The sequence below is a fragment of the Chelmon rostratus genome, chromosome 24 (assembly GCF_017976325.1).
Source record: "Chelmon rostratus isolate fCheRos1 chromosome 24, fCheRos1.pri, whole genome shotgun sequence".
In the NCBI taxonomy this organism is placed as follows: Eukaryota; Metazoa; Chordata; class Actinopteri; order Chaetodontiformes; family Chaetodontidae; genus Chelmon; species Chelmon rostratus.
The window spans coordinates 82,774-104,800 of NC_055681.1; the positions used below are offsets into that span (position 1 = coordinate 82,774).

General features: G+C 46.1%; 3 protein-coding genes across 5 annotated transcripts; 2 read left to right on the top strand and 1 right to left on the bottom strand.

Moving 5' to 3' along the window:
* The first annotated feature begins 464 nt into the window (after positions 1-464).
* eef1b2 (eukaryotic translation elongation factor 1 beta 2) lies at positions 465-3,599 on the top strand. The gene is made up of 7 exons (XM_041966106.1): positions 465-616; positions 1,441-1,563; positions 1,651-1,777; positions 1,861-1,927; positions 2,456-2,581; positions 3,314-3,381; positions 3,470-3,599. Exons 1-7 carry the CDS (start codon positions 537-539, stop codon positions 3,554-3,556), a joined length of 678 nt encoding a protein of 225 aa, XP_041822040.1. The 5' UTR covers positions 465-536; the 3' UTR covers positions 3,557-3,599.
* Positions 3,600-4,656: 1,057 nt separating this feature from the next.
* zdbf2 (zinc finger, DBF-type containing 2) lies at positions 4,657-14,519 on the top strand. 3 transcript variants are annotated; one of them, XM_041965887.1, is made up of 11 exons: positions 4,657-4,755; positions 6,099-6,198; positions 6,519-6,578; positions 6,689-6,719; positions 7,210-7,306; positions 7,412-7,569; positions 10,147-10,735; positions 10,852-10,977; positions 11,054-11,430; positions 11,757-11,919; positions 11,999-14,519. In XM_041965887.1, exons 2-11 carry the CDS (start codon positions 6,150-6,152, stop codon positions 12,881-12,883), a joined length of 2,535 nt encoding a protein of 844 aa, XP_041821821.1. In that variant the 5' UTR covers positions 4,657-4,755; positions 6,099-6,149; the 3' UTR covers positions 12,884-14,519. The 3 variants fall into 3 exon arrangements, with proteins under 3 accessions (XP_041821821.1, XP_041821823.1, XP_041821824.1); XM_041965889.1 differs by having other exon boundaries at positions 10,852-10,971; XM_041965890.1 differs by having other exon boundaries at positions 4,719-4,755; positions 6,538-6,578.
* dytn (dystrotelin) lies at positions 14,495-21,512 on the bottom strand. Its single transcript, XM_041966677.1, has 16 exons — positions 21,494-21,512; positions 21,124-21,198; positions 20,308-20,512; positions 20,094-20,220; positions 19,790-19,982; positions 18,267-18,346; positions 18,112-18,183; positions 17,873-18,036; positions 17,610-17,721; positions 17,066-17,193; positions 16,753-16,915; positions 16,552-16,604; positions 16,334-16,475; positions 15,642-15,690; positions 15,348-15,413; positions 14,495-14,634 (listed from the first exon to the last, which is right to left on the bottom strand). The coding sequence occupies exons 1-16, from the start codon at positions 21,510-21,512 to the stop codon at positions 14,495-14,497; spliced, it is 1,788 nt and encodes a 595-aa protein (XP_041822611.1).
* Between the last annotated feature and the right edge of the window lie 515 nt (positions 21,513-22,027).

Consider the following 22,027-nt stretch of genomic DNA (forward strand, 5'->3'; position numbering starts at 1 on the left):
CAGTCGTCTCAGTCTGTTTCTGTTCTGTATTGTTGCATGACGATGACGATGATGATGATGATGATGATGATACTTGTGTGTGGACTTTTCATATGAAGCAGAAAACCAGACAGTCAAACTAAATAACTGTAAAGAAAACCTTGAATACTGAACTGAAATAATGTGAAGTTAAATGTGTTCAGTTTTCACTTTGTGACCAAAGATTGAAATAAAATCCAAACGGAGCTAAATAAACAGCAGCTTCCTGTTTTTCTTCATTATTTTAATGTCATGAAAGGTTTTAATGTCTGAATCTCCGTTTTCTGCCTTTTCTTCTTGAATCTAATCTGAACTTTGTTCTTAAACGCTCCTTTGACAGCTGACGCTTCGTCATCTTCATCATCTCCTCCAAGGCAGCAGTGAGGAGGAGGAGCGGTGTCCAGTGAGGAGGGGTCTGTCTCCGGGTATAAAACCGTCTCTTCCCGCCTCCTCCCTCCTTCTTCTTACTCCTCCGGCGGCGTCTTCATCCTCCTCCTCCTCAGCGGCTCCCCTTCATCATGGGCTTCGGCGACCTGAAATCAGCCTCCGGCCTCGCAGTATTGAATGAGTTCCTGTCGGATCGCAGCTACATAGAGGGGTCAGTCCCGCAGACACGGTAGAAAGCGGTGAAACCTCCGGTAGAGTCCTCCGCTGCAGAGAGGCAATGGCAGCGGCCGCTGGCGCCGCCATCTTGGCTGTACGCTGAGCTAACTGCAGGTTAGGGTTAGCCGACAGTTAGCCGACAGGCTGCTAGCGGCGCAGAGAGTTAAAAGGTGAACTGTAAACCTTCACGAAGCCTTAAAATGTGTCCGGTTCAGTCTGAAAGAAGTGAGAAATCACAGCCGATGGTTAAAAAGTTGTTTTTTTAAGTTGCGCTTCATGTGAGGAAGTAGTTTTATGCTACTGGCAGCTAGCATTAAGCCACATGGTGCTAAAATGCTAACGGTCTCCATGTTGTTACGTGTCGCACGTCTGCAGAGGAGTTTTCATGTTAATACGATTAAACCCTTCAGCTAAAAGCCAAATACGACCAATGATAATGTTAGTCTGTAAACAGAACATAAAGTGTCTGAAATACAGAGTTAATTAACGTTTGTGGTCTCAGTCCTGACCTGTTAATGTTAGAGATGGAGCTACATGGATATATAATGTGGACATGACAGGACTGCAGGTCAAACAGTCTGCTTCAGTGTCCATCAGCTGGACGCTCACATGACCATCAAAACATTAAGATGTCACTGATTAATCACCTCCTGTACAAACTGGTCGATCATGCTGAAGTTTAATGACATGTTTCAGTGAAAAGGAGTGAAGAAGAAATGACTGATGATCAGAAAAACTGGACAGTTTGTCCTCTGCAGACAGAAATCACTTCTCGATACGATGAAGCCTCTGAGTTTTCATCATGTTTTCTGTTCTCAGGTACGTCCCCTCTCAGGCCGATGTGGCGGTCTTTGAGGCGATCTCGTCCCCTCCCTCAGCTGACCTGTGTCATGCCCTCCGCTGGTTCAACCACATCAAGTCCTACCAGAACCAGAAGAACAGGTGTGTGTGCTGGTGTGTGCTGGTGTGCTGGTGTGTGTTGGTGTGTGTTCGTTCAGTGAAGTAAGCCCCGCCTCCTCCTGTCATCAGTCTTCCAGGTGTGAAGAAGCCTCTGGGTCAGTACGGCCCCGCAGGTGTGGCCGACACCACCTCTGGCTCTGCGTCAAAGGACGAGGACGAGGACGAAGACATCGACCTGTTCGGGTCTGATGAGGAGGTGAGGTCACGGTGACGTTGTTAATAAACTTTGTCGTTTCCGCTGGATTTTTGCTCACGTGTTCCCTGATTTGCGTCTTGCAGGATGACGCAGAGGCAGCCAGGCTGAAGGAGCAGCGTTTGGCAGAATACGCCGCCAAGAAGGCCAAGAGTACGTAACAGACCACCTGCATGACTCGTTAACCGAATAAACCCTTCGAACAGCGTTTGGGCACCAAGGCGCCGGCCTGCTGCTCACAGACCAGGTCTAGTCTCAAGTTAAACCACTTTGTTGAAGCAGTCACTATCTGTTGCAGACCTGATGAATAGGGTCCAGGTGAAGGTGAGTCTCAGGCTGACCTCAGGTCTGCTGCACGATGACAAAGTCCTCAAACTGCTGTAAAAACAAACTTTTGGAACAAAAACTGTTCATTAATGTTAAATTTCATGGCCAAGTTTTAGAAGCTGATCACAACTTGTAGATAAAAACAAGACCTGACATCTCGTACAACCGACAAAACCGATGAACAGATGTCTGTTCCCTGATTGGCCGACTCTTCATGATGATTAACCAATCACCATCTTTCGGCTGACTGCCTGATGGACACCTTGTTTACCTGAGAGAGTCTTCTGCTCCTTGTTGTTCCTGTTTGTGGTGCCGACTGGTTTCTGTGGTAACTGACTCCTCCCCCTTCCTCAGAGCCCGCCCTCATCGCCAAGTCTTCAATCCTATTAGACGTCAAGCCCTGGGACGACGAGACGGACATGGCCAAGCTGGAGGAGTGTGTTCGCAGTATTCAGATGGACGGGCTGGTCTGGGGACAGTGTAAGAATACTCCACAGTACCATATACTGTACTACCTTCAGTACTGCATACAGCACTGCTACCACATACAGTACAATGTCCAGGAGTGTGTTCGCAGTATTCTGATGGATAGGCTGTAGTAATATTACAGAAATACAATACACTGAAGTATTTTGAATATTTAACTGAGTAAATTTGTTTCAGAAACTACATGTTTGTATTTTTCGAACTGTCAGGTCCAACATAAGTCTGTGGTAACGTTTCACCTTTTAAAGAGTAAAATATGAAGTTTAATGAGTAAAATATGGAGTTTAATGAGTAAAATATGAAGTTTAATGATTCTTTCATGAGTAAAATACAAAGTTTAATGAGTAAAATATAAAGTTTAATTGTTTAATGAGTAAAATGTAAAGTTGAATAATTTGTGTTAAAGTTGAGTCAGTCAGGCTGGAGGTTTCTGATGTCGAACAAAGCAGGATGAGAACAGTGGAACCAGCAGCAGACAGCAGAACCATTCATGGCAAAGCTTCTGCAGTGTACCTGGCTCAATGATCTATTGATGGGAACAGACGAGTCTCTGCAGACTGGATGATGATCTAACTCACCATCTTTCGGCTGAACATGAGATGAAACGTTCTGATCTGAAAGCTCTGCAGAGAATGTTCTTTGTTTTCCAAACTGACGTGTTCAGTTAGAATTTGACTAATATTCATTGATTAGTTCTGATGTTGTTCAAATGATTTCTCTCTGCAGCCAAACTGGTCCCGGTGGGTTACGGCATCAAGAAGCTGCAGATCGGCTGCGTGGTCGAAGATGACAAGGTGAGCACATTAACTTTGTTACCTGTAGGCTTCCGACCTGTTTCTACCTGTTCATATTTTAACGTGTGTTTCTCACCTGGGCTGTCAGGTGGGCACAGACCTCCTGGAGGAACAGATCACGGCCTTTGAGGACTTCGTTCAGTCGATGGATGTCGCTGCTTTCAACAAGATCTGAAAACAACAAACATCTCGTGAATAAAAAGCACTTCAACAGAAAACTTCTGGCTCTTTGCTTTATTGTGAACGTCTGTTGTACCAGCAGGTGGCGCGACACCAGTTTAGACCACAGTGTGTTTGATCACAGCTGATTGTGGAGCCTGTCGGGGTTCAGGGACTGAAATCATTTCACCTGCAAGTTTAACAACTGTTTTCCTTAAAATCCTGACAGTTGAGACTGTAAAATATATTTTCCCTCTGTTCTCTCCCTGAACATTTGAATTCAATCAGCATCAACTGTCCAAAATCCCTGAATCTCTTGTTCTTAATGAACGTGACGGTTTAAGAGTTTTTTTTAACCTAAAAACTAAAATTTGAAGATCTAGGTGAGAAGTGTATAAAATCCCTGGCTCCCTGGTTTGGCTCCTCCGAGATCCATCCTCGCTCCTCCAGACAGAAACAAGAGCTTCGAGACGGCCTGCAAACTGGCGGACCAGAAGAACTTTCACTTAGTTGAGACATTCTTGTCATAATACGGATTTCTACAGTAGTTGACAAGCTGTTTACACCAACTGATGCTCTCAAACTCATTAAGAAGGACAGAAATTGCAATAATGAACTTCTGACACATCACACCTGTAAACTGACAATCATTCCAGGTGACGACATCACGAACCTGCAGAGAGAGCAAAGCTGCCGTCATGGCAAACAGTGCCAACTTTCTAAAATTTTTTGTTTACTACATAATTCCACGTGAAGAAAAAGCATTGAATTGGGAGGCGTGTCCAAAGTTTTTGACTAGTACTTTATGTTTTTGTGTGATTATTTTCCTGCTGATATTTTAAGAATCATTAAATATCAGGATAAGTAGTAAATCATCTGTATTTTACCTATTTTACCAATGTCAGTTACATTTAAAGATGTTTAGATTTGGCACCCTGCATGCAGACTGTCACTGTCGATGTAAAACAATAGATTTAATGTGTAAACCGTCAAACTGAAGATAAACTTTGAACTCATCTATCGTCTACATGCAGTTCCCTCTCTGACCTCTCAGCGGCAGCATGACTCTGCTGTTGTGTGACAACTCCCGCCTGCCGGAGATTGAGCAGCAGAAGAAGCGTCAGACCGGAAACTAAACAGAGCGGCACAGCAGCGCGCGGCGGAAGAAGATTTTAATCTGCGTGAAAGTAAACAACAACAAACAAACAGCTGCAGGTAATCAAACGGATCGATTATCGATTATTCAATACCCGGGTCAATCACCTGAACCAGCCAATCACCTTCTCTGTCTGACGTCTGCTCAGCTAACAGGCTAACAACATGCTAGCAGCTAGCCGGCTGCTAACGCTAACAACCGCAGTAACGGTGGAGACACGTCACCGTCAGCAGCGTCACCATAGTTACCATGAGTCTCCCTTAACCCGGTGTTAACCCGGCTTTTATGAATCGGGTTTAAACTAGAGATGTTAGCGCTGCAGCTAGTTAGCTTGACACTGCCAGCCAATCAGAGCGCTGTGTGGAGCATCAGCCAATCACAGCGGAGTTGCGCCTGTGCTATGATTGGGCTACGTCAGAGAGACGAGGGCAGGTACTGATTAAACTTCATTAAATAAATTAGACATTGAATTAAGTTATTTTTAAGTTATTTCATATATTTTATATCAGTGCAGATTCAAATGTTTTCACCACTGAATGTGTTTAAAATAACAAAAAGTTTGATGTGAAATGTCACCGTTTGTTAATGTGTACAGTTTAATTTAGTTCTGGGACAGATTGTGACAATAAGTAAGGAAGCTAAAAACAGTTGTGCCTGTAATTATTTGTTTTCTCCAGTAACCAAATTGATTTTTTTTCTTGAGAAAACAAAGTCTGTTTTAATGATAATGTGAATTTATCTTATCTTGAAAAGACAGAAAAGAAAGATTTCTAAGAAGTATGTGACATAAGTACATGTAGTACACCTTACCTGACGGAATTTATAACCAGATGTTATGTAGCCCCCTCACACAAGGAGAAAACATGGATGAGCTGGACAATGAGAAGCTCATAATTGTGTTTTTTGTTGGGAATGGATGAATAATTGTATGTTTTGGGGGGAATTTAACATTTTTTTTAAGTTTGCAATAAAATATTGAGAGAAAGCTGCGTTTCATAGCTCCATGCATTACGAGGATAATTACATAAATCTTTGTAAACTTTGCCGCATCACCACAGCAACATAGTGTCATTTGTTTTGCTCTCTCTGCTCTCTAAACTATTTGAAATGTTTAATTAGAAACTGGTTTATTTTGATCAATATATCAGTTTTGAATTAATGACACCATCTGATTCTGTTCAGACTGATACACGTTCACTTCGGGTGTATTGATTGGCTGATGGTGTTTGTTATAGACAGACCTTACATAATAATAGATTGTTGTGTGAACTGATTAAATCTCTTTCATCGGTCAGCTTGTTGGATTAATTATATTTTTATTGCTGATTTTTAGAAACTGACAGAATGTGACACAAACATCAACAAGCATGTACCTTGTTCAATCACCCATTTCTTTCTTCAGGCTCATGGAGTCTCAACCTGAAACTCTCACCTGGTTACCGTTGGTTATAGCATGGAGCGCACTGATTGGACGGATAACTCACTGACTGCACCGCTTCCAGGTGAGACGTCATGAACATGATGAATGTTCCTCTGTGTTAATGTCATTGTGATCATTTTAACATCAAACAGAAGGCAGAATGCAATAATGTAGAAAAGTTTAGATGTGAGCGTCTCTGACAACAGACGGCCATGTTTGTTTGGTTTTTCTGTTTTCATTAAAAGTTTCTCTGTGGTAATTCTGTCTTGAACATCTGCAGTCTTATTATATTAATTATATGAACTGTGATCTGACTCAACATTTAAAAACACACTGATTGAACCTGAAGGAGCTGCAGCTGTTAATAACATACACAATGATAATCATGCTTATACGTGACAGGATGTAATACGTGTTTCAGATCTACAGTCAGCAGCAGGATGTCAGACTCCTCTGATGAAGGTAAGAACTCAGACACCATCACAGTGTCATATATTTTATATTTCATTCACTACACTGACTATACTGTGTGTGTGTGTGTGTGTGTGTGTGTGTGTGTGTGTGTGTCTCAGACGACCAGAGGAAGGTTGAATCGACGAGCAGGTCAGTTTATTTTATTGTTCTCATGATTGATCAACCAAACTCAACCTTGACAGAATCTAAGAAATGACAACACTGATTGTGATTTTAACCTGCCAGCTACGTTCTCCATTCATTGTTTATTTAGTCTGTCAAACATCACAAAGGCATCAAGAACAACTGAAGTTATTGGCTTTTTTTTTGGGTTGATCAGAATATTTGATTTTATTTTAATTGATAACCGTTTCAGCTTCTTGTAAGTCTCTTGTATGTAAAACATTTTTTACTTTTGGGATCATAATATATGAACGCAGAATCATTTTAAAATATTGTTTATATATTTTTGGAGTATTGATTGTCCGATCGGACTGTTCCGTTCAGCTGTTACTGGTTTTGTGGTTTTAAGTGTTAATAAAGGACTGAGGACATTTTTTCAGGTGAGTTTTACGTCTTACTTTAAATACTGAGTGTTGATTAGAGATTAAAGGTTTTTTTCTTCCTCCCTGTCTGACAGGATGTGGGCGGAGTCTCAGCCGGGTCCGTCCAGGTGTCAGCCCACCAGGCAGGGTTACTGTGGATACTGCAGAGTCCTCTACAGCAACCTGGACCAGGTACAGACACCTAACAGAGAAGTTATTTGTACACCTGAATCTGACAACCTGAGCCGTCCAGTCAGGATTAATGGCACAGAGATGACATCCTCCATCTCTCCTCAGCACCTGTCCAGTCTCAGACACCTGGATTCTGTCCGGGCGTCCTCCCGAGGCTCCAGCACCACCTCCTCCGCCAGCAGTAGCAGAACTAAACTGACCCTGCTGGAACGCTTCCTGCAGGACGTCCAGCAGCACCACCCACACCGCTACAAGGACCCCAGGTAACGAATACAAACACGTCACACACAGCCACACCAGGTAAAGATCCAAGACGGCGTCGCAGATGGCCACCTCACTGCTGCTGTTTTGAGCCGTCCCTCTTCGATACAACACAGCTGGGAGGAAGAGTTAGACGTTGGTTAATGTACTGGTGACTTTTTGTCCACTTCCCTCGAGCCGGGAGGAGCAGCAGCTCTGTTTGGGATTTGCAGGAGAGGCAGCGGAGCAGCCGGAGCGTCATTAAGAGGAGGCAGAGCGCTGCATTACACCTGCCTGGTTTTCACCTTTTCCAAGTGGACTGTGCAACGGAGCATTTGGATCACACCTGGGGAGGCGGAGTCTGCTTCTACATGAATGAAGGTTGGTGTACAGATGTCACAGTGTGGATTAAATCATGCAGCCTTCACCTAGAGACCATAAACTGTCAGCCCTTTTAGTCACAGCGGGAGTTCTCCTCGTTTATTCTGGTCGTGCTTCGATCCCTCAGGGCTGCACGAGTGAGGCTTTACAACACCTGGCCATCCAGGTAACATCCAGACTGTCTGCTCGTTGTTCTTCAACAGACAGTGTCCCACGAGGGACAGTAACACCTTAGACCAGTGCTACACAGTATCAAAGGACACATGTGGCTCTGTCCCCTGTGCAGCCTTGGGGGCGCTCTGATCACGGTTTGGTCCCTCCCATTCCAAGCTACAGGCAAAAAGTGAAGCCTGAAGTTCAGACGGTGAAATGATGGAGCACAGCTGTAACCACAGACCTGCTGTGACTGCACTGTGACATCTGACACTAATCATTGTGAGGAAAACTAAAACCTTCTGCACACAACACCAGTAAACCATGGCCCCATTGACCCCCCATCAGCACTCAGGGTCTGTGAACAGGAAACAGAAGACCAGGAAGTCGTCAGGCCCAGATGGCGTGCCCCCTCCTGTCTGAAGTCTGTGCTGACCAGCTGACACCCACCTTCACACAGATCTTCAACACATTTCCCTCATGCTTCATGCGCTCTATAAAAACTGAGGTAAAGAAATCATAATGACAAGAGTTACTGAAGAAGAACATGTTTCAGGATGAGCCGTCCGCTGCCCTCAACCTTATCCCTGATGACAAAGCAGCAGGACCTGGGGGTCTGCTGCTGAGCTCTACAAACATTTCTCGTCCGTTCTAGCGCTGCTCTTTAAGCTCAGCTCCAGCTTCACTCCCACCTACACCTAAACCCAACCTTACCCTCTAGTTCCTGCTCCAATCCCCTCCTCAACATGGACATAACAATCATCACCGAGGCTGAGGGGAGTCAAGATTCTGCACACCTCAACTTCAGCCACTGTAATCAACGACAGACAAACCTCACACAGCTTCACTCTGCACAGGGGAGCTCGGTGAGGACGTCCACTTCTTCCATCCCTATTCGCTGTTTGATTGAACTGTTGGCCGCAGCCATTCGTCAGAACGGCCACATCAAAGGCATCCGCTTTCCCCTTTCCATCCCTTTCCAAAGGCTGTCTACACCTTCAGGAAATGAGACCTGTCCATCAAACCTGACGCCGACGTCTGGAGCCAGATTTGCAAGAACGTGGTCATGAACACGGTCGTGACAAAAAATGCTGACCTACACCTCAGATAATGGAAGATACTCCATAGAACCCGTTTCAGCAGGCAAACAGTGTTTCCTCAGAAATCTGTTCAAGCTGCACACAGAATAGCCCAGATAGCTGTATTCACACCACCTGACCCATTAACCACCTTTAAAAAGAAATCACAGGCTCACTGTCTGTCCTTCTGTACCGACACATCCCATAATACCATCACTCTGCTGACGAGGAGACACGTCAACAATCAGCCAGGACAGATCAAACAGTAGACGTCTTCTCGTAGCCCTAACTATCAGCAAGAAGACTGTCATCATGAACTGGAAATGAAGGAACGGTGCACATATTTCACCCTGGAAGAACGTACTTCTGGATCAATAATGATGATCGTGATTCAGTTTCATTTATCCTCAGTATTGTAATAATATGAAATGTGTCAATAACCTCAACAATAATAAAAACATGACTCATTATAGCACACAGTGCATCTACATGCCTGTCATGATTTATTCTCTTCCTGTTTACTATAGATTCTCATTTCTGTTCGTCTTTATTTTTCTTTTTCTCTCAGTTTAACATTTTGTCTGTTATTCTTACAGACGATTACCCACAGCGTCATTAACAATATTGTTGTTATATTACTGAAAATACATCCACAACCTCCTCAACACTGACGAACTCCAACAGTACATCTATTGTCTGTTTTTTTCCAATGCAAGTAACATTGAGTACAAGGTTTAAAATGGACTCAAATTCCTTGTATGTGCGAACATTCTTGGCCAATAAAGCCAGCTCTAATTCCAAAACAAGCACACCTGCACTGCTGCGACAACATCAGGTAGCTAAAACAAGCACACCTGTTTGTTACCTGAGTCCACGTGATCTTAACATAAACACCTGTCCTGCAGTACAATGTATATTTATATTTATGTATATTTATATATCTACCTGTGTATGCTTGACATGTTGACATGTTTGTGACTCCATCAGACCATCTCACGCTGACCTCCCGTCCGTCTCTGCCCCTCCATCGCCGAGGGAGGAGCTCGATGAACTCTGTTACTCTGACAACGACAGCCGGTCCCTGGGAACCCGGGAGCGCCTGCCCAGCTCTGACGACGCCTCCTGTCAGCTGGGCAATCGGCAGAAAGACGACCACACACGCAGCCAATCTGGTGTGGGACTCGCAAAGGGGGGTATTCAGGAGATTGGGTCTGCACCAATCAGAGAGCAGGAGGAAGGAGGAATTGTCACCACAAGACACACAAGCACATCGCAGGCCCAGCCTCCACACACGGAGGCCACACCCCCTGTCCACAGGAAGGCCCACAGGAAGACGAACAGGAGGAAAACCAGCGACTCCTCATCGTCACCGCCGCACATGGGTCCAGACCCCGGCTTCAAGCCCCTTTCAGAGCTGCGGCCCTGTCCAAGTCCGGGCCCCTGTCCAGACCCAGGCCCCTGGGCCTCCTCAGACCCGAGGCCCTGGCTGAGCTGGCAGAGGGAGAGGAGAGAGGCTCATAAAGAGGAGGCCTTCTCTTCTGACCATACCGACCCCCTGGACCAGACCATCGAGGAGGTTTGTCTGTCGTTTCCAGTCTGTGTTGTTGTTTATCTCCAGCTGTTTGCAGCTGCGTTCATGTGAAGTAAGAATGTGCTTCACATCACGTGTGTTACATTTATGTTGTACATCAGGTCATCCAGATGTGTTGTTATGGCATCAGTACCACTACCTGCCAGCAGGAGGAGACAGAGAGCTTCCACTTCAGCCTTCCTGTCTCCATGGAAACACAGAGCGATGACTGGGACTCACCGGTACAGGTAACAGTTAGTGAGCACCAGCTTGGGAGATGCTATTGTTTTCTGTTTGTTGTAAAGCTGGAACGTTTCTCTCCAGGTGGTTTTACAGCGAGGACAAACACTCAGTGACACGCCGCCCTCACAAACACCTGTCCAGGTAAGCAAGGTGGTGGAGCAGGACCTCAGCCGTCTGATGGACATTCAGGTGGACCTGGCGGACCAGGTGTACTCGTACCAGCTTGACTCAGCCCTGCACAGCAAGCGGCAAGCAGGTGGCGGAGCCAGGCAGGTCGAGGGCTTTTGGACTCTGCCGATAGAGGAGGTCCTGCCAGCCCCGGCACATATCCCAGAATCCTTCAGGGGGAAGACCTGGGCCCAGATTGAACAGGAGGATGAGGAGAAGGTGGACAAACTGGTCCAACAGTTCAGACAGCAGAGATTCATCTGCTACTTCGACAGCGAGTCTCTGGCCAGGTATTACCTTCACCTGTACTGTTACAGACAATATATCATTGATAGACTAAATACAAATACACACACTGCTGTTAACAGGTGTGGTAATACATGCTGTAACACATGGACCGACATACAGGCTCATTCTGTCACACACTGACATGTAGAACTTTCATACTTGACAAACATGCTCGTATTATGATACAACATATATTTTTAAATATACTTTGTGTAATCTTACTGTAATAACTAGTCTACATGTACTGTAGTACATGAACATAAACTATATCCAATAGATTTCATATGAAATCACTGAACTGTTTTTCTGCTGATGTCATCACTGGCAGGTATGGTAGGAGGAGCCAAAATAAGAAGGGGTGTGGTGAGAACGAGGGGGTGGAGCCAGACAGTGGCGTCCTGCCTCTATTGGACTGTGATGAAGATGACTCGGCATACAAAACAAGGAGGAGAAGAAAGAGGCGGGCCTTCAGAGTGGCGTCCAGGTGTCAGGTGAGAATGACGGATAGGTTTCAGTATCTGCAGTCATTTTCTGCTGGTAGAAAAATGTCACCTCTTTTTGTTTCTTCAGGTGGTCAAAGTCAGCCACAGCACTCAGACCGTCCGATTGGTTGTCCCAGCTGTCCGTCAAGCAGATACAGAAGCCCCTCCCGCTGGTGTCCCTACAGACAATCAGGATGCTGCGGAGAGGACTCCTGATGTGCAGATGTGGCACTACCTCCCACCGTCGTACTCAAACATCATCACACCTCTGCAGCCTCGAACCTCTCTGGTCTACCTGCTCTGCTCCCCCTCAGGCCCCGCCCCCACCTACACACCTGCACCAGGCTCTGCCCCCAAACGCTGCAGGAAGAAGAGGCGTCCGCTGGATCAGCAGGGGCTAAAGGTCAAATACAAACGACTTCCTGTGAGGTTCTACGATCCCAGCAGCAATCGAATCCTGAAGAACCCACCCAAAGGCTTCCTGTGGCGCTGCGGCTCCAGCCTGCCACCACCCTGCGTCCGTCAGCTGTTCAGAAGTCTGAGTCCAGACCTGAACACTGACAGGCTGCCGGGGGAGGGGACAGCAGGGTCCTCCAGGGTCAAAGGTCAAAGGTCATCAGACACCGCCTTCAGCCACGCCAACAGTTTCCTCCTGAGCACGCTCAGTAGGGGCTCGGCACAGTCTGACAAACAAGACACAGTCAGGAGGCGGGGCAAGACGTCTCAAGCCCCACCTCCTTCACCCCACAGCAGGACAGAGAGGGGGAGAGGGGGGAGGAGGGAGAGGACACGTCCCCCCCCTTCCAAGAGAAGAACCAGGGCTCAGGCCACGCCTCCGCAACCCAGGAGAGAAGGCCTGCGACGGGCAGGACCCAGCAGGAAAGTCCCTGACTCAACAGGCCCACCTCACCCTCCCTCACCCCGCCGGGGCAGGGCCCGGAGGGGGCGGGGCTGCGAGAGGAGTCGAAGGTAGCAGGATACCTTGTCAGGTTGCAGAATATTTGTCCAGGTGGCAGAATACCTGTTCATGTAGCAGAATGCCTGTCCAGGCGCCAGATCCCTGTTCAGACTGCAGGATCCCCGTTCGATAGCATGCTACCTGCTTGACAGCAGTATACGTGTTCAGGAGCAGGATACCTGTCCTGCAGCAGGATACCTGTATAGGAGCAGGATACCTGTCCTGCAGCAGGATACCTGTATAGGAGCAGGATACCTGTTGAGGTAACAGCCTCGTTTTCTAAATTCAGACAGTAGAAGTTGTCACACTTGTCACACAGATGTCAGGACGTGAAATTATCCATAAATATTGATCTGATGATTAAACCTGGTGGATCTGAACATGAATGAAGATTAAAGTCTGCGTAAAAACTGGATTAGTGTCAGTTCATAAACGAGGTTGCTGGACTCTGTGTGGAAGTGTATCGATGTCAGTTTTAAAATGAAATCACTCTGAAAGTGTCATTTTACATTTGTGTGTGCAAATGAGAAAACTTAATGTTTAAAAAGAAAACACTAATCTCATTTCTTTACCAATTTTATAATTTCTCTTTCATGGTGAGAACATTGACATTTTTAGGCCAGTTTTTACCATTTTGTAAGTAATTACAGTTTCAAACATGAACATTAAAACAAAACAATAATTGGAACAGTGAAGATTTAAATGTAAGACATGATGGAAGTGTAAGTAATTTTGTTCTCTAAAATAATTCAATTTGACAGTTGTGTTCACCGCTGATCCAGGGTCTGTGGTTTGTTGTGAACTGAAAATAAATTTTCAAATTTTATTCTCACACATCGTGAAAATTAATATCAAACTTTATTCACGTATTAAGTTTAATAAATGGAATTACTAATCAGTGAACAATGGATTTAGAGGCTAAAACATACAAAAACAAGCAAACAGCAAAAGAATTGTAATAAAAGCAGTAAAAAAAAATAAATTATCGATTCTAACATTCAAATGAAATGAGTAAGTGATGATGACGAGGATGATAAGTTAGTATAAATATTGAAATCGTAAACACGACGTGAAGCCAGTCTGAACGGACGGTTTTTAGTTCACAACCAAAAGGTGGGCGGTCCTGAGTCACGACCCAAAAGCTTTTCTGAGATCGGTGGAAGCAGTCAGGTGTGAAAGCCAACAGCTGACCAATCAGCAGGCGTGTTCAGGTGTCATTCGGCACTCGAGCAGCAGAACGTGTAGCTGATGGTTCTTTAGTCGGAGAACGTTACGCGAGTCCGTTCTGCTGTTTAGAGGAGTGTGCGTCATTCTGTCCGTTAGCTCGGAGACAAACGGCCCCACTGTGGAAATTTTCTCGTAAATCACAAGAATTGAATTTAAAGGTCTGAAAAAATTCCGTGCACACAAATGGAAAATGAAACTTGAATTTGATGAAATCATTTTATGAGAATGTCGGCAGCTGTATGTTCCTACAACACTAAACACACCTGAAGTTTGTGTGTCAGGTGAGATGGCCTCTGGTACCTTTTCTTCAGGTACTGCTGTTTGATTGTTAATGTCTCATGTTGTTGATATAAGAACTTTTGTACCTTTACACTCATGTTAATTTAAATACCAATAAGTTCATGTTGAATAAACAGCTTTTATAACCTGAGAATGAGTCACCTGGTCATCTGTGTTTGTTCTCACAGTGTCCACCAGGTGGTGTATTGAGTCTCCCACCTGGTCTGCTGCCTCCAGAAGCTCCGCCCTCTTCCTGTCACCTAGAAACAGAAAATTGAAAGCATGAGAATGTTGTCAGAACTTTATGACATGTGAACTTAAGGTTTCCCGCAGACAGTTAGTGAAAACCAGCCTCAGACCTGAGAGTGACCGACTGTAAACTTGCACGTAACCATGGTAACCGCGACACCTCACATAAACACCTCCAGCCGTTTGTGCAGTTCTGCCTCATTTCCGCTGCACGGTGAAGAGAACCTGAGTTCTCCTGAGAGAGGAACCCGAGTTCAGTCGAGCTGTGCTGGACTGTTCAGGTCTTGCTCTGTTCGCTCCCTGTGATAAACTCTCCTGGTGGATCGTTTCAGTGTTCACAGCTTAAAAACGTTCCTTCCTGTGCACGCTGAAAGTCTTGGCGTCTAAGCTGAACGAGTCTGCAGCGCCGACACAGAGTTGATTATTTTTGATTTACCGCTGCTGAATTTACCAAAACTGAAATACGAGTCTGTTCATTTCCTGTTTTCTTTTGATTTGGTTCGAGTTTCGTCTTCTTCTTGTTCTGGCGGTCATATTTCAGTCATCATGATTTTTACGTGTTCATCTTTATTTTACGGTAAATCATCCATGTGTTCTGTGTGATATGTTTCCCTCCACATCACTGACTCACCTGTTGGTCTCTCTCTCCACCTGTCTGTCTCCATCACTGTCTTCAGTCTGTCCACCGTTTCCTGCAGCAGCTCCTCTGGACGACATGTCCCACAGTCCTCTTCTTCTGACAGACAGTTCTCTTCCTGTGACCCCGCCCCCTCTGCTCCATTCTGTTGTTCTATTGGATGACAAAGACACCTGTCACCTGTGGACTCACAGTGGAGGTCATGTGACCCAGGTGTGTCTTGCATTGTGGGCGATGGAGTTTGTTGTTCTTCCGAGCTCCACTCCTCCTCGTCTGTCTGCAGCAGCACTTCTTCGTCCTTCTCTTCCTCATCTTCCTCATCTTCTGTGTTTCTCTGTGTGTCAGGTGTTGGTGTGGTGTTTTCTCTCTCCGTGTCATCGCTTTGTGGCCTTTTGTCGGCGTGTTGTCGCGCCTCCATCTTGTTCAGAGCCTGAATGAGGAGAGTTGAAAAAGTCACCTCTGACTCCCAACATGCATTTCACTAACAGCCAATCACTGACCTTTAAAGTCACACATCACATCAGTTTACTACATGTAAAGGAAAAACGTCGTATTTGAAGGGAAGCCGTCTGGAGGACGCTCGGTCGAGGAGAACAGAGGTTGTAAACACAGTGTGAACGCTGCCTGATGCCACCCGTGACCGTGAGGGACGCTTCCTGTGATCAGTCCTTTATGCTAGCTGGGAGCGCTACATCTGGTTCATGCCCAATCATGGTCATTCTTCAGGCAATAAGAATGTGTGTGATGTTCCCCAGCTCACGTTGTGAGCATCTTCAGGTCGCCATCAACACATTCCTCTAACGGGACAGTCTGCCCGCCGTGTCTGGAGAACAGCACAGCTGATCACCTGTTTCCTTGGTCGCCTTAGCAACGGGGCTTCTCTCCCTGTCCGAAGGGCGCCAGTTTTCTTGACATTTATATTTACACTGATATTAATATTCATGCTTCCAGTTATTTTTAAATGTGTCTTTATATTCATGTTTACAGTAATATTTATAGTTAGATTTTTATTATTATTATAATATATTCCAGAGCTACTCACCTGCCCAGTCAGGTGACCTGTGTGTGTTTACCTGTGTCAGCATGCCCTGAAGACAGAGGTTGTGCTCTCTCATCGTTTCCATAGTAACCTCCATCTCAGAGCACCTGTCCTCCAGCATGCCCTGCTCTGATTGGACAGTGACTCGCCAGGCCTGCAGCTGCTGCTCCAACAACCTGAAGACAAACACAGCACAGGTTGACGACCTGTAACTGCAGACCAGTCTGTGATTGGTTGATTCTGGTTCCTCACCATTTGTCTCTCTGCAGGTTTCTGACTTCAGTCAGCAGAGTTGACTCCTTCCGCTGATCAACAACAGCAAACATTATTATAAACCTCCACATGTGTTATTATAAAGAGAATAATTAAAAAGAATGTATTACGACACATGTTACATGTAATGAGCAGCTGTCACTGGGGAATCTGACCCCTCGTGACGTCATCAGAGGTCACCTGCTGAGGCGGCGTCTCCTCGTCGGTCTGCAGAGCTTTAGAGGAATATGAGCAGGGAGGAGGTCGCACCGAGGCGCCACGGGAAACGTTTCTGTCAGAGCAGGGACTGTGACTGACAGCTGAGGTGGCCAGTTGTGTTGAGGGATCAGAGGGAGGCGGAGCTCTAAGGAACAAAGACTTTAATTACAAAAAAGGTCTTTAACGAGAGAGTAATTGTACGTAAAGGTAACACGTCTGTTTACTTAAAGATATTTTCTGTTGAAAAACAAACAACCTTTGATGTCTGGTGTCTTTCAAGTCACACCTGGCTCACCTGTTCTCTCCTGGCCCTGCCCACATCATGACCCTCCTGTTGTCAGCCTCTCTCTGAGTATGTCGCCGTGGTAATAGGGCGTGACGGGCGCTGTGCACTAACGAGGACAGAGACTCTCTCCAGGTGGGCTGACAGACACAAACTGAGATTAGAAGAAGATTAAAAAGTAAATCTGAAAGGTTAAAAAGTCTGTCTGTTCTTATCTGTGTACCTGTCTGTCTACCTGTGGAGTTACCTGTATGTTGTTACCTGTCTTTTTTTGCCTATACTTTGTTAACCTGTTTGTTGTTACTAGTCTGTCGCTACCTGTGTTTTGTTACCTGTTTGTTGTTATCTTTCAGCTGTTACCTGTGTGTTATTACCTGTGTGTTATTACCTGTGCGTAGTTACCTGTGTGTTACTACCTGTGTGTTATTACCTGTGTGTAGTTACCTGTGTGTTATTACCTGTGTTTTATTACCTGTGTGTAGTTACCTGTGCGTAGTTACCTGTGCGTAGTTACCTGTGCGTAGTTACCTGTGCGTTATTACCTGTGTGTAGTTACCTGTGTGCAGAACTCCAGCACTGGGTGATGAGTTTTATGTTTCCTCGTCTGTCTGTCTGTCAGAAAGCAGCTCTGACACACGTGCACGTTCACACACTTCATACACCGATACCTGAACACACACACCTGACATCCATCACTGGTTTGACTTGACTCAAAATACAAACTATATCCAAATAAAATGAAAAAAATATCTGTATTTATTTTTCAGGGTAACTTTTAAAGTCACTGTTTTAGCCCCAGAATGGAAGACGATGGGTCACCTGAGCCCGGTGATGGGGAGGGTCTTGCAGGTGTGGCAGCGGACGTTGTGACTGACGTTATGAGTGACGGACAGGCGATACAGAGTGGGTAACCACAGCAACAGACGGGGCTCGCTCTGCAGCCATGACAACACATGCTCTACACTCGCCGTTGGGGTCAATACCTGTAAACACACAGAATCAGGGCGTCGCCGTGATGACTACCAATCACCTGCAGCTGAGTTCGTCTGTGTTCTCACCCCGTTAAAACATGACTTGACTGCTGCCTCCAGGCCACCAAAAACTCCTCCTTCCTGTACTGCTGCGGGAACCTGAGCACACACACACACATACATTACAGAGAGAGAGGGAGGAGAGGAGCATGCTGGGAAATGTACCTGTTTACTGGTTTTACCTGGCTGAGGTCCTTCAGTAATGATCTGAGTCCAGATCTGCTGACTGATCCTGAACTGTTCTCTGCAACACTCACCAGAGCTGCAGGTCAGAGCATCAGAGTATTTTATTCTGAAAGAAACATCGTCTACATCACAACTGACACGACCAGCGTGTTTTATTCTGAAAGGTCAGACACAGCTGGTGGTTCTGATTTGTTTACAAAAAGTGATGATGAAAGTAAAGAGAGAGAGACAGACAGACAGACAGGCAGGCAGGCAGACAGGCAGACAGACAGACAGGCAGGCAGGCAGACAGACAGACAGACAGACAGACAGGCAGGCAGACAGGCAGACAGGCAGACAGACAGACAGGTCCTCACCTCTGTATTTTAGCAGCAGGGTTTCAGCAGACAGACAGACAGACAGACAGACAGGCAGACAGACAGGCAGGCAGACAGACAGACAGGTCCTCACCTCTGTATTTTAGCAGCAGGGTTTCAGCAGACAGACAGACAGACAGGCAGACAGACAGGTCCTCACCTCTGTATTTTAGCAGCAGGGTTTCAGCAGACAGACAGACAGACAGACAGACAGACAGGCAGACAGAGAGACAGACAGACAGACAGGCAGACAGACAGACAGACAGACAGACAGGCAGACAGACAGGCAGGCAGGCAGGCAGACAGACAGACAGGTCCTCACCTCTGTATTTTAGCAGCAGGGTTTCAGCAGACAGACAGACAGACAGACAGACAGGCAGACAGACAGACAGGCAGGCAGACAGACAGACAGGTCCTCACCTCTGTATTTTAGCAGCAGGGTTTCAGCAGACAGAGCGATGAGAGCAGTTTGGAGAGAAGCAGCTGACACTCGGCCCGCCTGAGTCCTGAATCACACACAGATACTGAACATGTACAAATATCTGAAGAGTGTAGATGTACACAGATGTAGACATGTTTTATTTACAGGACGACAGGTTCAGGTGGCAGCAGGTCATGCTGAGCTTCCCTGTTTGGCCTCATGGTGGTGCTGTTGTTACTGTGAGGGAACACAGACACGACGATGAAGACGCTTCCTGTCACAGTCGCATGACGAAGCTGCAGTGATGTTTTGATGAAGATGAACCTGAAGCAGTTTTTGACGATCCAGATCCTTTAAAAGCTGAACTGGGGCACAACGCATGCTCAGACAGAGTGGGAAAAGGCCCCGAAAGAAACTCTGGGCCCGCGCAGAATCCCAGGCCAGGTTCTCAGGGGGGTGTGCTGATCCTCTGGCAGAGGTGTTCACCAACATCTTCAGCCTCCCCCTGAGTCGGTCTTTGGTCCCCACCATCATCCCTGTGGCCTCCTGCTGGTCTGACATCTGTCACCGTGAAGTCCTTCGAGCGACTCATCAAAACCCACATCTGCTCCTCCCCACCTGAGACCCTGGGCCCCCCCTCAGTTTGCATACAGACGTTGCCAAACAGCTCCAATGCCATCGTTAAGTTTAGTGACCATCCCGCGCCTCGAGACAGCCTGCAGAGAGGAGGGGGGGGCACTACCAGCTGATCGTGGACTGCAGGAGACAGCAGGGAGGTGGGCACCTCCCCATCGAAGGTTGAATCTGCTATGAATGGTGCCCAGAAAAGGGAAACCTGGCCCCCCCCTGGAGCCAGACTCTGGTTTGTTGTCCAGGATGAGAGGCGCCATGCAGGCGTCAGGATAATCACAAGCCCCCGACTGAGCGCCGCTGTGCTGGAGAACAAGAGGACTGACTGCATGGGGTTAGGAGCTGCTGAGGGGGGGGGGCTCTGATTGCTGTGTTTGCTTGTACCTGGACTACTTGGAGGCTGTGGCTGACTTTACCAAGAAGCAGAGCTGAACCTGGAGCTCCGGCAGCTTCTCAGCTCGCTGCTGTCGATGTGAATCATGTGAAGTGAAACACTGAGCGTGCTCCGAGTCTGACGCCCGAATCTGCTGCTGAGTGAAACCTCTGCAGGTATCACATGTATTTATACACAGTATTCTATGTGTTCTTATACTCGATAATATTTACAGTGTATAATGTGTCGACTCTGACCGGTCGTACAGTCTGAACACCAGACCGCAGGTCTCCTCTGGAGCCTCCGCAGTCACATGACCCGGCACTTCCTGTGAGATGCTGTGGAACATCCTGTTCAGAGTCTGGATCACTTCCTGTCTGTTCAGCCCCACTTCCTGCCGCAGCTTAGCCCCATCCGCCGAGTCGAGAGCTGCCGTGATGTGTCGAACAGACACGACGTCCACTGACCACACACACACACACCACACACACCACACACACCACACACACCCACACACACCCACACGCACACACACACCACACACACACCCACACACCCACACACACACACACGCACACAGACACACGCACACACACACACACACGCACACAGACACACGCACACACACACAGACACACGCACACAGACACACGCACACAGACACACGCACACACACACACACACACACACCTTAATTAAACTGTAATATCTTCATTTAGTGAATACTGAACGTGGCATCAGATCAAAAAGATTATGTGTGTTGTCCTTCAGGTCAACAATACAAGACTCGTTGGATATCGAAGTCAAAAGTACAATGGAAGCAGTATAAATACACGCAGTACCCGTGACCAGCATTGTTCTTAAACTAACAGTGTGGTACCGTCTCACGTGTGATTAGTGGCAGCAAAGTATTATAAATTAAAGTAATGTGACACCATCAACTGTAAAAGCAAACACCAGAATAATGATGAAGTGTCTCCATTGATGAAGAAGTATTCTAACATTAACGTAGTTGAGAATATACTCTGATATAAGCGATACAGAGTGTAATAATAAGCAGGCGGAGGACTCACAGCGACAGAGTTTCTGCAGAGACAGAAGCTTCATTGAGACTCTGTAGACGGACGAACGGATTTCATTCAGTCCCTCTGAAGGAAACAACAAATCAAGATCAATAAAACGATCAATAAAACATGTGTATCATCATATGAAAGCATGTACGTATTCATGTATGTTATCTGATCACTTTACTCCTGAATCACTTGCACTAATAACTAAGAACTAAAAATACTTTTCATTTTAAAAATGTATCCTGAATATTTCACTGTTCATACACGAGGTTTAAAAAGTACCTTCACCACACAGTACCTATTAAAAGGTAGTTTTACACAGTAAATCTGATATTAACGAGTCAAACAGTCGAAGCAGACGAGACGAGCGTACCGATGCTGTCCAGATCCATGACGAGTTATCTGAAAACACAAACAGCTCGATGCACCTGGACTCCTGTAAAAATAACACAACAACTAATTAACGACATAAATTAACATCAAATTAGCTTCTGTTATTATAGAAACCAGGACAAACAGAACTGCACTGGGACGGGTATCTCATAACGGGATGTGAGCTTTTTTTTCTCTAAGCCTGAGAAAAACCCAGAAACAGTCAGTAGATTTCAATAGAAACAGACAGAAATATTCATGACATCAGAAAACAAACAGAAACTTTCAGCGTGAATCAGAAAATAGAAACACTTCGTGAATTCATCTCAACAGAAACAGACTCACCTTCCCGTCGTCTGCCAGAGTTCAAAGAGACAAACCGAAGCTGCTGAATTATGAACGAAGGTTTCATTTATCATCGCAGCTGCGTCTCACCTGTCAGCCCCACTCACCTGCTGTCTCTGGACCAATCAGCAGCTGGCAGAGTGCTGACATCACTCACATTAAACACTGGAGCACAGATGAAGTTGCTGCT